This window comes from Cydia fagiglandana, chromosome 11 (genome assembly GCF_963556715.1).
Source record: "Cydia fagiglandana chromosome 11, ilCydFagi1.1, whole genome shotgun sequence".
NCBI classification, from domain to species: Eukaryota; Metazoa; Arthropoda; class Insecta; order Lepidoptera; family Tortricidae; genus Cydia; species Cydia fagiglandana.
This window is the reverse complement of record NC_085942.1, coordinates 1555034-1572581: the sequence shown is the minus strand read 5'-3', so window position 1 is coordinate 1572581 and position 17548 is coordinate 1555034. Positions and strand designations below refer to the sequence as shown.

The 17548-nt window shown below is 39.0% G+C and overlaps 1 protein-coding gene across 2 annotated transcripts in view; it reads left to right on the top strand.

Moving 5' to 3' along the window:
* LOC134668747 (E3 ubiquitin-protein ligase RNF144A) overlaps positions 1-17548 on the top strand; it is a 203904-nt gene that overhangs the window by 178765 nt on the left and 7591 nt on the right. For both annotated transcript variants that reach the window (XM_063526196.1, XM_063526197.1), the window contains one exon: positions 8595-8795. In XM_063526196.1, coding sequence (XP_063382266.1) covers positions 8595-8795 — 201 coding nt within the window. The remainder of the gene's footprint in view (positions 1-8594; positions 8796-17548) is intronic.

Below are 17548 nucleotides of genomic sequence, written 5' to 3'. Positions count from 1 at the left end.
ATCTCGAACGCGGGCTGTGAATTACAACGTTTGGTAGACTCTCTTTTTCACCATAAATACGGCGAGAAGATATTTGCATATTGTGACGACCTTCTCATAGCCACCAATTCGTTTGAAGAGCATATCGTTATTTTAAATGACGTTTTTCAAGCTTTAAGCAAGGCAGGTCTAACTATAAATTTTAGTAAGTGCGAATTTTGTAAATCAGAGCTTAGGTACCTTGGATACATAGTCGGTTCACAAGGTCTACTAACAGATCCACAAAAGCTAGATAGCATTAAAAATTTCCCGCGCCCAACAACCGCTAAGCAACTACGCGCATTTATAGGGCTCTGTTCTTATTACCGACGATTCGTGGCAAATTTTTCAACTATCATAGCCCCGATGACAGCTTTAATTGGCAAGAAGAAGGGTAGAGACACCGTAGACTGGACAGTGGAAGCAGAGAGGTCATTCCTAGCGCTTAAAGAAGCCCTCACCCAGGCTCCGGTGCTCGCTTGCCCTGATTTTTCCAAACCATTCCAGATCCATTCAGATGCATCAAGCGTCGGCATCGGGAGCGTACTTATTCAGGAATTGAGCGGTATAGAACACCCTGTAGCTTTTTATTCTAGGTTGCTTACGAAAACCGAACGAAATTACAGCACAACCGAACGTGAACTCCTAGCATTAGTGGACTCAATAAATCATTTTAGACCGTACATAGAAGGTAGCCGCTTTGTGGTGGTCACCGACCATATGTCGCTAAAATGGCTCAAAACGCTAAACAACCCTTCAGGTCGTTTGGCGCGATGGGCAATGCAGTTATCTTGTTTTGACTTTGAAATTAGACATAAAAAAGGCTCCATGCACGTAGTACCAGACGTTTTGTCACGTATTGAGGCAGTAATATTCGAAGGAGGTTGCAGTTCTAAAGATAATTGGTATAATAAATTATTTAAAAATGTAGAAACAAACCCAGTATTTCATAAAAACTATCAAATAAAAAATAAAGTACTATTTAGATATTCAAAACCAATATCAAATTTACAGACCGAAAATAATTGGAAAATAGTTTTGCCTAGAGAATTAATACCAGAATGCATTAAAGAAAATCATGAAAAACTAACAGTACATCCTGGCACATTTAAAACTTTATCAAAAATTAAAGAAAACTATTTTTGGAAAGGCATGTATGCAGACGTGAAAAATTATGTGGCCACGTGTGAGAAGTGTAAAGCATACAAACACTCAAATCAGCCTCCACATGGGCACATGACAAACCAGAAAAAGGTTAATAAACCTATACACACTATCTATCGACCTAATAGGTCCTTTAGTACAATCATATTCTGGTCACGTCTACATACTATCTATAGTTGATGTATTTACAAAATATTGTTGGATTCACCCACTTAGAACTGCAACAACTAAAACAGTAACTACATTTATAGAATCAGAAATTTTAAATAAAGAGGGAATCCCATGTGTTTTAATCTGCGACAACGCAACAATATTCCAAAGTAAACAATTTAAAGATTTTTGTGCCACACACTCAATACCAAGGATATTTTATAACGCATATTACGCACCTCAATCTAATACAGTAGAACGCTTTAATCAAACTATTGAGACCTGCCTAGCTATTTTAGTAGGACAAGACCAAAGGAACTGGTCCAAGTACCTACCGCAAATCCAGCTATCTTTGAATAGCACTATTAATATTGTAACGGGGCATACACCATTCTTGTTGGCAAAGGGGCGAGAGATGATGACGGATGGCATGCTGCATTCCATTAGGGGCGGTATTCCAAATTCGTTAGACGACCTCCAAATTTCCAACCGGTCCGACAGAGCAACTGCTCTCAACGAGATGGCAGATATCTTCCAGCGCGTCACTGATGCTTTGACCAAAGCGTACAAACAAAACGCGGTACGATATAACCTGCGCCGTAAGGAACTGCGGCTAAGCGTAGGCGATATCGTATGGAGGCGTAATTTTGTACAGTCAAATGCAGCACACTTCTTCTCCGCAAAATTGGCACCGCGCTTCCTGAAATGCAAAGTCATTAAGAAGCATTCGGATGTCGTATATGATCTTCAGGAGATAGACACGGGTAAAATTGGAAAATATCATGTCAAGGACATAATTAAAGTCCCACAAGGTGTATGTCACACGTAACAATTTATTTTATATTATTAGGGCATACTAAGATTTAGCCCATTCTTTTTTTTCAAGCATACATGCTTCTTTGACCCAACTGGTCAACATTTGTTCCAAGCATTTCCTAGGAAATCAAATTTTATAAGTAACTACATACCCTAAGGGCCCAGGGTGACTCAATTATGGTGGATATAATACACTAAGTAGGACATGGAAAAGAAAACCAAGTTTTTTCTTTTTCAATTAATGCAAGCCCATTGGCTGCATATTGGAGTTTGATTTAAGTGCGGGTTATAAGTAACTTCCACTATTGCTAGTATAAGTAATAAATAAAAACTACCAACTAGTAACCATATTATATTAGGGTACTAGTGGCTTTGTATTTGTAGGAATATAGGCATAGCAGAGCATGCTATAGTAAAACATAACTATTAGTATATCAATAGGTAGCATTACATTAGGAATAGAAATACATGTAATATACTAATTAATTAGAATAAATTAGCCTAATCAAAGATAACTAATATTTTTGTTAGCATTAAAAGATATCAATTAGCCTCAAAATGAGAGTTAGCTCATTATTAACTATAGCGACTACATTATACAACTTAAGACTATTTCAAAGGAAATCTAGGTTATATTTTTTAGTTGAGTAGCAGAAACCACAGTGTGGTGGCCACACGCTGTGATTTCTAATGTGAAACATGTGATAGTCATGATCTGACCACAGCATAGTGTTAAGAGGTATACGTCTACGTTATAGTTCTAGAACATAATATAGGTAAATTAAAGATAAATATTAAGTAGCATACGAAACAAATAAATATAGGTTTAGTGTCAAACGATAATAAATACGGAGCGCATGTATATGTCCGCATGTATAGTTAACGTCCTACTGGACCAGATGACTTTTTGGGAAAAGATTTTTTTCTCCGGTTACCCCGGCTGCCTCGGTTAAGCGGCGCTTAACCTCTTTGCCGAGAGAGGGGATATTGTAGCGATGCTACGTATTTGCCTAGGATAAATACATGTTTTTCCATACAAGATAACCGGTACAACATGACTGTCGCATTTCCAACAAAATAACATACACCAGAGTATGACACTTAGGTAAAACTATAATGTACCTTCTCAGCTGTAGGTTGTTTAGCATATCCTGCCTCCTGGTTAGCTGGTTTCGAAGAAACAAGTCTAAAGAGTATGCCACTTGAACGGAACTTGTCACCCAAATTGCGCGGAGGTTGGTGAACCAAACCTGGCTTCATGCATATCAAAATGATCCCCCTGGTCTACCCCAACTGCTCAAATAGGTCACTTCCTAATTTAATTAGTATTTTAGAATCATTTTCGGAATTTTTATGAAACATAAATAGTGAATATGAAGGTGTGAAAAGGTTGAAATTTTGACAGGAGAACTGTCAGAGAGTAGACTATGCGTTTAGTTACCGCATCGGAAAGAAGGTATTCTGAATGAAACAAGGTAGGAAACGTACGATAGAAATATAATTATTAGTAATTATTATTAACCACTTAAAATATTACAAGTATTAATGAGCATTGATATTTTTTCGAGAGTCATATGATTTGGAAAAGGTTTAAGTTGGTTTGACGTTTGATGCGTCGATATGGATCGAAACGGAGGGCTGTGGATTTTTTTCTAGGATGGGGAATGGATGTGGGAGTTGGTACTGGGGCACGCTAGCATTTATACAGTTCCTAATTGAATATCGAAATAAACCGCCTCGCCCCCTTCCGCCGCCTGCCCTGGCCGGTGGAAGATTGGGATATATGTAAAGTGCGCCGTGTGTGTGTGTGTTGTGCGCGAAAAGGGCGTAGCCCACCGAGTGCTTTCCGTGCCGCCGGCGAGCGCAAGCATGGCCGACGGTCGTGTTGCTCCGAGCGCCGTTGCGCGCTCCCTGATGTGCTGAGCGTCGTGGGGACGCTGGTTTTCACCGCAGGGCGCAGTTTCCAAGGCCTGTGGACTGCGTGCCGCCTGGCGATCCCGAGGTGCTTCACACAGGCCTCCCTTTCACTTGCGTGGCCTGTCGACTCCGAGGCGCGACACGTTGGCGCCACCATCAAGCCGTAGGGCACGGCCTTGACCCGCGAGCCGTGTGTCGGACAGCCTTGCCGCGGTCCGACGACCCCAAGGTCTCATCGCGCGGGTCCTTCTTGTGGAACTCCTGAGCGCCGCGGGTTGTTCTCGCCCGGGCTTGCCAAAGCCGGAGCTTGAGGAACGCCCGTCGCCCACCGTCAGCGATCCGCCTGCTGCGTTAAATACCAGCGGGCCTGTGGATGATAGCTACGTTCGGTACCCGTGAGTGCACTAGACTTTTATCCCAGGTTTTGGCCAAAACCCCGCGTCTCGTTCATCTCGCGATCGTAGATTAAGGTTTACTATAGTGTCATCCCATAACTGCCGACAGTTTAGAGAAACCGATTGTATTCTGAGCAGCGCCCGCCCTAAAGCGGAGTGCATTGTAGTAGTTAGCGAATTGTATTAAATTGCATGTTATATATTTGGTTTTATCTTTTCAATATCCTATCAAGTTCCCATTAACCAGGTTAGAGTAACAAGAGGACCCTTGCACTCCAATAGTCCAATGTTTTACTGCGGATCCTATCCGAGGCATCACTCCCATTAATTATTTAGACATTTTAAAAACCTTATTGTTTCTCATATACAACAATTTCATTTTTTATATACGACAATATACCACCAATTGGAATTATTAATAGTTATTTGTTTTACAAGGGGGCAAAGTTGTTGTTTAACCGCTCGTGCTAATATTGATTGACCGGGTGGTCAAGCGAAAGACTCCAAAATGGAATCTTGGGCGTTGCGAGGGTTTTAAAGCACGAGGGTTAAACAAAATTTGCCCCCGAGTGAAACACAAAATTTTTTACCTCACCAACCCGAAGCAAATATTAAATGTAAAATATCAAGCAAAATCAAACCAAATCAAATCCAAATGCAAATAATCCAAATTATTAAATATTTATCATCCAAAATCATCATTTAAAAGTCAATTCTACCAGCAAACATAAGAAAACAACTCAAAATTTGCATTTGATTACTTTACCTCACATGTGGATAAAATGCAACTTTGTTATTCGTTTTCGAAGTGCAAAATAAGCCTTTCCGAGCTGGTGTGGTGAAAAGATTGTTGCGTAGCGTAGGCGTTTCGTTTGTCCCGCACTGTAGATGACACCGTTTTGGGCCAGGTACGCAATTTGCTGGAAAATAGGGTTCGGAACAGTGGGGTTAAATACGGCAACATGTCATTGTCCTGAATGTGTATTGGATAAGATTTGGGTTGCCCTGAATAACCTGAAATGGATACCCTGGGTTTAACCCTAATGTATATAAATGTTAGATATAAACCATTTTAAGGCAACAATGACAGACCTCGATACGCTGACACGCTGTAATATGACGCATTTTTATTTAACGTCAAGTAAACATCTGATATATAAAATTAAACAATTCTGATGAGCCCCTAAGGCTCGGGAATTCAAAGGGGGCATCGACCTTAGTTAATAGAAAATGTGTATATAGTTATTATAATAGTTTTAAGAGCTCTGTGCCTCTCGCACACTTGACGCTAAAGTCCCAAAAAGAGCAAAGGGCACCAGCTGCCCAGCTCAGAGAATCCATATAAAAAAAAGCCGCAACTTCGTCTGCGTGGAATGATCCCGAGGTCTCAAACTATCTCTGAGTGTACCAAATTTGATCTAAATCGGTTTAGCGGTTTAGGCGTGAAGAGGTAACAGACAGACGGAGTGAAAGATATACTGAAGTACACACTTTTTTTTAAAGCTACGGTGACCGCTTATCATCAGGGGGTCGCATGCTTGTTTGCCACCGATGTGGTATAAAAAAGTGACAGATCGGTTGGATTAGTCAGAGTCGGACCGATGGGGCAAGCGAATTGTCATTTTAGAATTAGATATATAAAATACAAAAAAAAAACCGGACAAGTGCGAGTCGGACTCGCCCAACCGAGAGTTCCGTACTGTTTAGTATTTGTTGTTATAGCGGCAACAGAAATACATAATCTGTGAAAATTTCAACTGTCGTGCTACCACGGTTCATGAGATACACGATACACCCTGGTGACAGTAAAGTCTTAGTAATAGGGTCCCGTTTTTACAATTATGTGTACGGAATGTTTACACCCTGCATAAAGGATTAACTTCATAAAATTTTGCTGTTTCCTTCCCTGTTATTTCTTTCAAACAGGTTAATAGCTGTAATAACATTACCTACATTAACATCTTCAGCATCGATTAATAACAATTCATAAATATTTAATCAAAGCGTTTACGCATAATGTAATCGTCAGTTTATATATGCATCGAACCCCATGCGCTCGATCAGTATGCAGATTTACCGGTTTTTACATGCTGTTCGACAGTGTGTGATGACGTGTTATCCTAAGTTTAAAAAAAAAGATAATTTGAAATAGAGAGTTACTGTCATGGTAAATTATGTAGCTACAGGAGATTTACTGCCATTTTTCGACAGAACATTAAAACTGTTAGAACTTAGAACGCCATTTGACTCTGATCATTATTCTTTCACTGATGTGTTAACTTGTTAAATATTAATATTAACGCCATCTACTAGTTGGCTGAAAGTTGGCGCCATCACTCGAAAAGATTGCACCATACCACACAGGCTTGCTTGTGCGTGACGTGCACGTGCGCTAAAATGTTGGAGCCGCACACGCACACGTCACGCACACGCAGCCGGTGTGCACAGGCCTTAAACGAGGAATTCTTGTTTATTTATATACATATATATTTCGGGGATCTCGGAAACGGCTCTAACAATTTCGATGAAAGTTGCTATATGGGGGTTTTTAGGGGCGATGAATACGATCTAGCTAGGTCTTATCTCTAGGAAAACGCTCATTTTTGAGTTTTTATACGTTTTCCAGATATTTATATTTAATTCTATAATTTATATTCATACTCAATACATTACCCCAGTAGTTATTCAAAGGACCTTCGAATAGTTCAACGTCATCAATCCAATACCTGTGTCAGTACAAACTTGACTGACCACTTATAGCCCTTCTGTGCTTTTAATAAGGTTTAAAAATGCTCAATTGTCGATACTTTTCGGCTCTATTGTATTCAAATTCGATTCCAATGCCGTGCCATTTTGTAATAATTCCGTGGAGTCTTGTCGTGTTGGCTGGTTAATGACTGTTGCCTTAGGAGAACAGTACTGTATGTACTTAACTTACTAGTAGGTATGTAGGTACCATCGTCCACATCGTTAACTGACAATTGTTACACCTTATTGCAATTGTCATTGTCAGTCGAGTGTTGCTGTTAAGAACTATGTACTCGTGGGTACAATCAGCTGCAGAGAAATCTGATATAGACAATACAAAATCCTTTTTCACAATCTGAGGACGAATGTTGAAATCCGGTCTCGTGCACTGAACGCTTTGGTTACGATTTTTTCAGTTTATAACATGAATGATGGTAAGATGATTGTTGCCAACCATCCAAAAGCCACCTGATACGGCTAGGGTTACCAGATACAAATTTAGAATTTCCTGACAAAATTCCTAATTTCCGAATATTTTTCCTGACAAGCCGCGTCAACGCGGTACGCGGCCCTAAAAGTGCAATTGTATTATTACATTATTTTTAATCACAGAGGCAGAGGATATAGAAATAGAAATAGAAATGGTTTATTTGGTGTTGAAATACATGCTTAACCTATAATACATCTTATTCTAGTACAAGACACCAAAATGGATGCCACTCAGCATATGCCGATGACTAATGTCCTTAGCCATGGCGCTGGTTTTCAGGGCAACCAATTGTGTATTTAACACATAACAAATATAAAATAAAGCATACATCTTATTAGATACATCTTATTAGATTGTTATCTTTGCAAATGCGAATATTAGACATAATTTTCGATTTCTATAACATCTATATGTATGTATGCTTGATTGAGTTAAGATTTGTTAATGAATAATTACGAAGTTATTGTCGTTATTGATAAGTTGAGTGGATCTCATTTATTATTTTATTACAATATTTTTGGATTAATTTAAGTAAATAAAAAGGTACCTTATAAAAAGTCTATCAATTCAAAAAAATCCTGACATTTTCGTGTTCCGTCCCCATTCCTGACAAAAGGCCAAAATTCCTGACATGTCAGGAAAATTCCTGTCATATGGTAACCCTAGATACGGCACGACAGATTCTTTTTAAACATCCTGGAGGGCAAGATTGAGGGGACAAGACGCAGAGGAAGGCTCAGGCTCACATATCTCAGCCAAATAAAAGATTTTCTGTCGTGTCGTTCTAGGGAGTTAAAAGGCTGGCCCAGCAATTAGTGCGATTACTCCACCAATAAGAGCATAGCTCTTAAATATAGATGATGATGATAACATAAATGTTTTTCCTTTGTCAACAGTGGCACGGCAGCATGTCGTGCGAGGCGGCAGCGGCGTCTTCCTCCATGGCCGGCGCCGGCGCCCCGCTCCTGCCCGACTCGGAGCTCATCAAACTCTGCCCGATGTGCCGCGTCCCTATCGAGAAGGACGAGGGCTGCGCGCAGATGATGTGCAAGCGGTGCAAGCATGTGTTCTGCTGGTACTGCCTCGCGTCGCTCGATGTAAGTGTTGTCCTTTTTCTTTCAGCTGTTCACTAGTGAACTTAGTCTGTGTCCGATGTGTCGCGTCCCTATCGAGAAGGACGAGGGCTGCGCGCAGATGATGTGCAAGTGGTACAAGCTTGTGTTTTGCTGGTACTGCCTCGCGTCGCTAGATGTAATGTAAGTGGCTTACTGTCAACTGTTAATAACTCAGAGTCGGTCAAAGTGTGTCCGATGTGACGTCTCTTATAAGAGCGAGGGCTGCGCGCAGATGATGTGCAAGCGGTGCAAGCATGTGTTCTGCTGGTACTGCCTCGCGTCGCTCGATGTATGTGTTGTTCTACCTTTCTGTCTATCAGTCAACAAGAACGCACATAGGTCTCAAAGCGCCGCATACGGCTCCCAGTAATTCCTAATGAGTTCGTTCACGCACCTTGTCAAGGACCATGGTCATGGTCAAATTATGCAGAAGGTTTCGCGCTCCGTGGTGGCAAGTGTATGATGCCTCAAAGGCGATTATTTCTTCTGAATATGAGGCATGTTCGTTGCCACTACAAGGCCTTCAAGCGTGCAATTCAACAAGTTATGTATTTATATCAATTGTCTTGTTCTTCTGCGAATACCACCATTTCGGTTTGCCTCAGAGAAAATTCGACCATAGCTACTATTTTTTACAAACAAGCTATTAATGTTAGCGCACTACGAGTTGATCATACAAAGTAAACAAACCGGAACTGCTATTACAGCAGCAAACGGAAATTGTTTACATTATTACAACAACAACAACATTGAGAATATTTGTGTTATTTTATCCCGATTCTTTAAACTCGGAAATGGAATTTTTGTAACCTCAATATCTTCGTTCAATATGCCATAACTGTAATCTTCACTTGCATTTCTCTGAAATAAATACTCAATAATAATACAGATTTATGGTTTTCACCCACTTTTCTTTTAAGCACCGAGCTGGATTTAATCTTCAATGAAATCATAACACCGTCACGAAACTGGGACTGTTTATGTAGAAAATCTCAAGACGTAAAAACTGTAAAGTAAATATCAGAAAGTTCATATCAAAATGGATATAAAGACTTACAAAAATAAATGTAACACTTTGAGTAACATACATAATACAGTTTATAAAAGTACAACGTGCAAGTTAATAATATAAAACAATAATAATTTTCGTTTCACACTGTGTGTCAATGGCTATGGTTATATGTATATGTTACTGTAAAAGCCCGAAGTACGGCAAAATCTAGGATTTACTTTACCGGTCGCCGTGGTAAGACCTAGGATTTACCATATCGGTAAGCCCGAAGTAAACTAGTAAGATTTAACATTTCGGACTTTTACCGATCGGCATCGGTAAAACCTAGGTTTTACCGGTAAATCCTAGATTTTGCCGTACTAGGCTTTTACAGTAACATATACATAAAATCATCAATTGAACAGCATGCGTGTTTAATTTGCAATAATTTAAGATTCTCAATGAAATTACAGATAAAATCCAAAGAAACCTTAATGTGTTACAAGTTTTAGCTGGTAAATCATGGGGCCTTCATCCTAAGCACTTACGTAGAATATACATCGCATTAATTAGGAGCCGAATCGATTATGCTAGCTTTTTGTACGATAACAGTGCAAACAGCAATACATATAAGTTAGATAAAATACAAAACAGGGCACTGAGGATTGTAGGCGGCTTCATACGAACCACCCCCATCCACAGTATGGAAAGTGAAATTTGCATTCCACCTCTATTTGTCAGGAGGCGGTTTCTTGCAATTAAGTACCGACTAAAGGCTCTTTCCACTTCAAATAACGAGACCAACTCTCTGCTTCACAATTTAACTTTGCTTAATCAGAACAGGTACTGGGTAAATAAAAAACCGCCTCTTCTAGTTACCGCTAGTAGGGACGTTGCAGACGAGACCGTATTCTCATCTGACCGCCTACAAATGTTCTCTCTTAACACGTGGGTATCAAATATAAATGTGGACACTCTGGTTACCTCCAATCTAGACTGCATAAGGGACTCTAAAAATACTTATGAATATAACTGTCTTAAATATAATGTGTTGGAGGAGTTACGTCTAAAGTATAAGGATTGGCAATTTTTATACACAGATGGATCTAAGAGTCCCCTTGGAAAAGGAGCCGCTTATTTTGACCCACGTAATCCTTTATGTGACCAGGATAACATGTTTAAAGTTGTAGGAAATGTTTGTGTGATGACAGTTGAACTGGTTGCAATCTCGCAAGCACTTTCCTATATTTCTAACAGACAAATTAGAAAAGTAGTAATATGTTCAGACAGTAAGAGCGCATTAGAACATATTTCAAGATCGATCCGTGGGTATAGAGGGGTACCGACTGTTTATGAAATACTGGAAAAGATCCTTCTTTTAAAACATAATAATATTAAAGTGCGACTGCAGTGGGTTCCTTCTCATATAGGGCTGGCCGGCAATGAGCAAGCTGATCAACTAGCTAAACGGGCTGCAGTAGACGGGAATGAAACGGCGATTAGACCGTCTTACTTAGAAGCTTTTAGCCGCTATAGGAGTACAACCCAGTTGCTATGGAAGGAATATTTTAACGAACGCTCTAAAGAAAAAGGGATTTGGTACAAGGCCATAGCAAGTGAACCTCCACGGATTCCTTGGTGCCTTAATGCTAACATGGGTCGAAAAACTGTTGTCACGGCGCATAGATTACGAACTGGTCACGTGCTCCTCAATAAATTTAGGTTTTTAATGAAGCAGATCGACTCTCCTAACTGCGATATCTGTGGATCAGTAGAAGATGTATATCACATACTTGTAGAGTGTAGTAGAAATCGCGCCCTTAGGGAGGCGCTCATAACTTCGGCCAATCTAATGCCATATGACATCGGTGCCTTCATACACATTCTTAGTAACCCAATATCGGACACGGCACAATTAGTATATAGATTGGCTGAAGTTATGCTTAACAAATAAATTCTAATTATTTTTATTTTAAATGTCCACTTATGTACACTTATTTCTGAAGATATAAGAAGCGGCTTTATAGGGCCGATATGTACAAATGTATAAAGGTCCTATTAAATAATAAATTAAAAAAAAAAAAAATTTAAGATTCTTTTTACGTTACGTTAGAAAGAAAATGAGAGCTAATACTGCTATTCTTTCTTTCTTCCAAGCCCCATTTTACCTCTACGGACTTACTGCGCCTTAACCGCAACAGTCCAAAGCCCTCAATTTCATTCCTTCGCTCAAATGTTCAGTTATTTTCCAGTGATTCGGTTTGTTTATGAAGAACATCCTTGACCGATTACCGTGATTTGTGTTGTGATGTTAATTACGGGTACTAACATCAATTATAAAAGTAGATAAAGGTGTAATAAGTGCATACGTGATTTGTGCGTGAAGGACAACTTGTATATGTAGTTATTACTTATATTATAACGCATAGTGCAATACTTCGGTCATACAAGAATAGCATATATCCTAAATGCTAGAAGTTAGGTAAATCTAAAGTAGGAATCATAATTATAGATAGACGCAACGCGCATAATAAATCCCGGTGCTTAAGGTGGTTCGCTTTTCATACAAAATTCAATCAAAGCTCATTAAGTAACTACACACTATTAGTACACAAATATTTCCGCATTTATCTTCTTTCGAATATTCGTTTGCGCGAAATTAACAGGAAAACAATGTTTCATACAGAAATCATGCAAAAATCATAGTTAACTTTTCATCAATTTTACGTATGTGTGTGTCACAAATGTCGTGTACAGATACATTTGCGACGTTGCCATACCATTTCCGACGTTGCCGGGCTGACCACGGCTCGAATTTGGAGTGCCGTCATGTTTAGTGCAATTTTGTTGACACTGATATTTGACAGGTAGTTAATTGACCTAAGCGAGAAGTTCGTCAGCTTAGCTAAGAACTATCATGGCGTGTTATGCAAACAGTCGCTTTTTTGCTTGCAAACGGAAGATTCCCGGTTCGATCCCCAGTCATTGTATGCTGGAACATAACTTTTTGTATTTTTGTTACACCTAAATTTCGTACTGTTTTTTTATTTTTATTTCATTTTTCTTATTATCATAAATCGATTATTAAGTATGGGCTACACTTATTCTTTTATTTTTACAAAGATAATTATAAATTATACTCTTCCTAATCTCTCTGATTTTTACAATCAGGACATCCTCACTGCAATAAAAACCGGGCAAGTGCGAGTCGGACTCGCGCACGAAGGGTTCCGTGCCATAATGCAAAAAAAAAAAACAAAAGCAAAAAAAAACGGTCACCCATCCAAGTACTGACCACTCCCGACGTTGCTTAACTTTGGTCAAAAATCACGTTTGTTGTATGGGAGCCCCATTCAAATCTTTATTTTATTCTGTTTTTAGTATTTGTTGTTATAGCGGCAACAGAAATACATCATCTGTGAAAATTTCAACTGTCTAGCTATTACGGTTCGTGAGATACAGCCTGGTGACAGACGGACGGACGGACGGACGGACGGACGGACGGACGGACAGCGAAGTCTTAGTAATAGGGTCCCGTTTTACCCTTTGGGTACGGAACCCTAAAAAGAAGTGTATAAAATTTCCTGTGGTTAAAAATAATGGATTTTGTCTATGAATGAAAAACACAATTATTACTATAGTTTGTTTTTTTTAGCATTAGAAATAAGGTAAACAGTCTTGACGTGTCTTTTAATTGAAAAACACATTTTATAAATAAGTTACGGCAAATATGTAACAATTATAAATCTAATACGATCATTTTTAGGGTTCCGTACCCAAAGGGTAAAACGGGACCCTATTACTAAGATTTCGCTGTCCGTCCGTCCGTCCGTCCGTCCGTCTGTCACCAGGCTGTATCTCACGAACCGTGATAGCTAGACAGTTGAAATTTTCACAGATGATGTATTTCTGTTGCCGCTATAACAACAAATACTAAAAACAGAATAAAATAAAGATTTAAATGGGGCTCCCATACGACAAACGTGATTTTTGACCAAAGTTAAGCAACGTCGGGAGGGGTCAGTACTTGGATGGGTGACCGTTTTCTTTTTGCTTTTTTTTTGCATTATGGTACGGAACCCTTCGTGCGCGAGTCCGACTCGCACTTGCCCGGTTTTTGATTTTTAAAAACCTGATAACACTGAGTATGTGGGGGAAGCGCTGCTGGCCTAGCGGAAAGCAATTCGGAGGTCGCGGGTTCTAACCCCGGCTCGTACCAATGATTTTTCGAACTTTTGTACGAAATAGCATTTGATACCTACCTATTTATACACCGATACCTATTTTTCGGTGAAAGAAAACAATGTGAGGAAACCGGACTAATCCAAATAAGTTTACTCTCTGGGTTGGAAGGTCAGGGCAGTCGCTTTCGTGAAAACTAGTGCGCATGCCAATTCTGGGATTAGTTGCCAAGCGGAGATTGAATATCTGGGAGACCGACCAAAGCTTACAAATCATAAAAACTCAAAAATGCGCGTTTTCTCATAGACCTAGCTAAGAGATCAAACCCCTTATAGCAAATTTCATCGAAATCGTTAGAGCCGTTTCTGATACCATCCAAATATATAAATAAATAATTATATATCTAATAATTGCTCGTTTAAAGGTAAGATAACACAAAGGAGAAACAAAAAGAAATTACCTACTCGCACCAGTCTTGAACCCCAATCCTCTTGCACGTATTTCCACGAACATACCGTTACGCTATTGCAACATACTTACGTTGTGTGAAATTGTCTACTACAAGGATCACGGAAACACTCTTTGCATGTGTGAGTAATAGTAGGAAAAAGCGTGACAGCAACACTCCGTCAAATTAAAAAGGTGGTTTTTGCACAATGAAGTATTCAATGTTTATTTTAATAGTTCAATATTTACTTAAAGAGTGCGCGAAACATACTTTTAAGTATACAAATACCAAGACCATTTCACAAAAAAATAAAATCTTATATTTTGCAAAAGTGGTGCCATCTAGCGAGAGTTAAGTTTTGAGTAACCTAGGCGAACCACCTTAAAAAAAATCAATGTTTTAAAGTCGGTGCTTTTGACTTGTTTGTAAGCTTGCCATCTGTATGAGTAAGATTACCTACTATAGATGTAGATTGGTTTGGTTTAGGGTCTAGTTTGAAAAATTCATAATCAAACTTGAAAAGAATGTTGGCATTTTCTATTAGTGTTTTATACACGTAGAGTCGTAGATATTATAAAAGAGTACATCCCTCAATATTAATCCCTCTGATATATTTAGGTATTTAAGACAACAAAGGGCTAAAATGTCAGGGTGAACACCCTGACATTTTAGCTCTAAATATCTAAGTTCTAAATACTGAAGCTGTCTGTATAACTTTCATTACATTATTATATTTACAAGTTAATTTAAAGTCACAAAATATAAGCATCTAAGCGAGATTACAGAAAGGTCAATAGGGAATATTAGGCAAAGCTCTGCGTAGGTGGCACATACAGTAAACAAACCACATTGACACATCACACGACACGTCAATCACATGGCCTACCGCGAAACAAGAAAATAGAAATTTCATTATCTAATCTCTCTATCACTCTTGCATATTCGAGCGTTAAAGAGGCAGATAACTAAATTTTCGCGTTTACCGGTAGGCCCTTGTTAACAAACCGCCTTGATGCATCAATGACATTTTTTATTGTCTGTGAAAACTTGTCAAAAAACAGTTTAAGGCACAGTATGTATAAGTTAGTCTATGAATTTACTGAGTCGGTAGTGCTGCACTCTGGCGGCAGAACATTGCAGTAATATCCCCTATTGGTATAAACGGCAACACTCCTAAATGTACATCGGTGGACCTTATTACAAAATGTGTAAGGTTCACTGATGGATACGTAATAGTGTGGGCGATGGTATAGAAATTTCTTATTATAATTTTAAGATTCTTGCTCTTTTGCTTAGATCACAATTTAAACTTCATTTTAGTTTCATGTTTTGTAAACTCTGTGTTTACATCGAATATTAATTTCTAAATTGCTAAGTTAGAGTAGGTTGTTGTAATTATAATATTAATACGATTCAATTATGTTTAATGCTTTTAGTTTTCCATTATAAATTGAGTGGTCGGACCAGTGAAGACGATTATTAAATTTACATAATTTGATTAGTTTATTTTCTAATAGCTTCCCAACTCTACGGTTCGTTAATTTTTTATTATTATTTTAATTAGTATTATTCTGTGGTAGTATGATTAATATCGGTCTATTGAAAACATACCTACCTAGTGGGAAATTTGAATGCAAATCAAGCCGGTACAAAGTACATATGTATCATCGCTCTCACTGTTAGCTGACAGTACGTAAACCTTATTACAAAAGGCATAAGGTCCACCGATGGACATTTAAGAAGTGTTGCTGTTGGTTAAACCCAAACGAGTAGTAAAAACCCCAAATTTTGGGTCTTGCGATACGTTTGTAGTTTATCGTTTTCCTTGTGGCTTGTGACATAATGGCTCCTTTTTAGGGTTCCGTACCCAAAGGGTAAAAACGGGACTTTATTACTATGACTCCACTGTCCGTCTCTCTGTCACCAGGCTGTATCTCATCGACCGTGATAGCTAGATGACTAAATTTTCACAGTTGATGTACTTCTGTTGCCGCTATAACAACCAATACTAACAAGTATGGAACCCTCGGTGGGCGAGTCCGACTCGGACTTGGCCGGTCTTTTTAAGCCATCAGAGAATGTACTTTTCGCCCATAGTCTGATATGTTACTTTTGTTGCTGACTGTACTGCAAGCAAGGTAATGTTTAATCGGTCCGAAGTGTTTGCGGCTTGACCTCGTTTGACCCCTGCTCTTTAACGGTATCACTTTTTACCCGACTACGGCAACGCAAAAGGAGGGTTATGATAATTACAACACAATGGCCAAAACAAAGCGCGTGCCGACCGAGAGAAAGTGCTTTGAAAAATACTTGGAGTTAACCTTTGTGCGTTTTCTAAAAATACTCTAACGTAGCAGTTAAAACATGAAAAAGTTATTATGTTAGTGCTTGTTAAATACTTAAACGAGAATACCATCAACATATCGTCAGCACAATTATTACCATAACAGTTTAATATAATAACTATGATTATATTATTATTTGTATTATAATGATGATGATGTGTGAAATGTCGCAGGCTGAAGCGGTGGTGATGTCTGTCTAATGGTGTATTTATGTCTAAATGTGGTTGTCCATTAGATTAGGGTCCATATGCTTCATGTGCAATAAGGACTTTTCTATCAAAATTTCTGTTGGAATTTCAGATGACGTTTGACAATTCAGTGACCGCTAAACATATGGTGCAGTATTTACAGCGCCATCTGTTTGGGATGTTAAACTAAGGGGCACGTTTTTTCTTAGACTTTACCTCTCTATCTTACCTGAGTCCCTGAGGCCTTTATAAAGGATTTAATCCAAATCGGTTTTTGCAAAACCGGGCAAGTGCGAGTTGGATTCGCGCATGAAGGGTTCCGTACCATAATGCAAAAAAAGGCAAAAAAACGGTCACCCATCCAAGTACTGACCCCGCCCGACGTTGCTTAACTTCGGTCAAAAATCACGTTTGTTGTGTGTGAGCCCCACTTAAATCTTTATTTTATTCTGTTTTTAGTATTTGTTCTCTGTGAAAATTTCAACTGTCTAGCTATCACGGTTCGTGAGATACAGCCTGGTGACAGACGGACGGACGGACGGACGGACGGACAGCAGAGTCTTAGTAATAGGGTCCCGTTT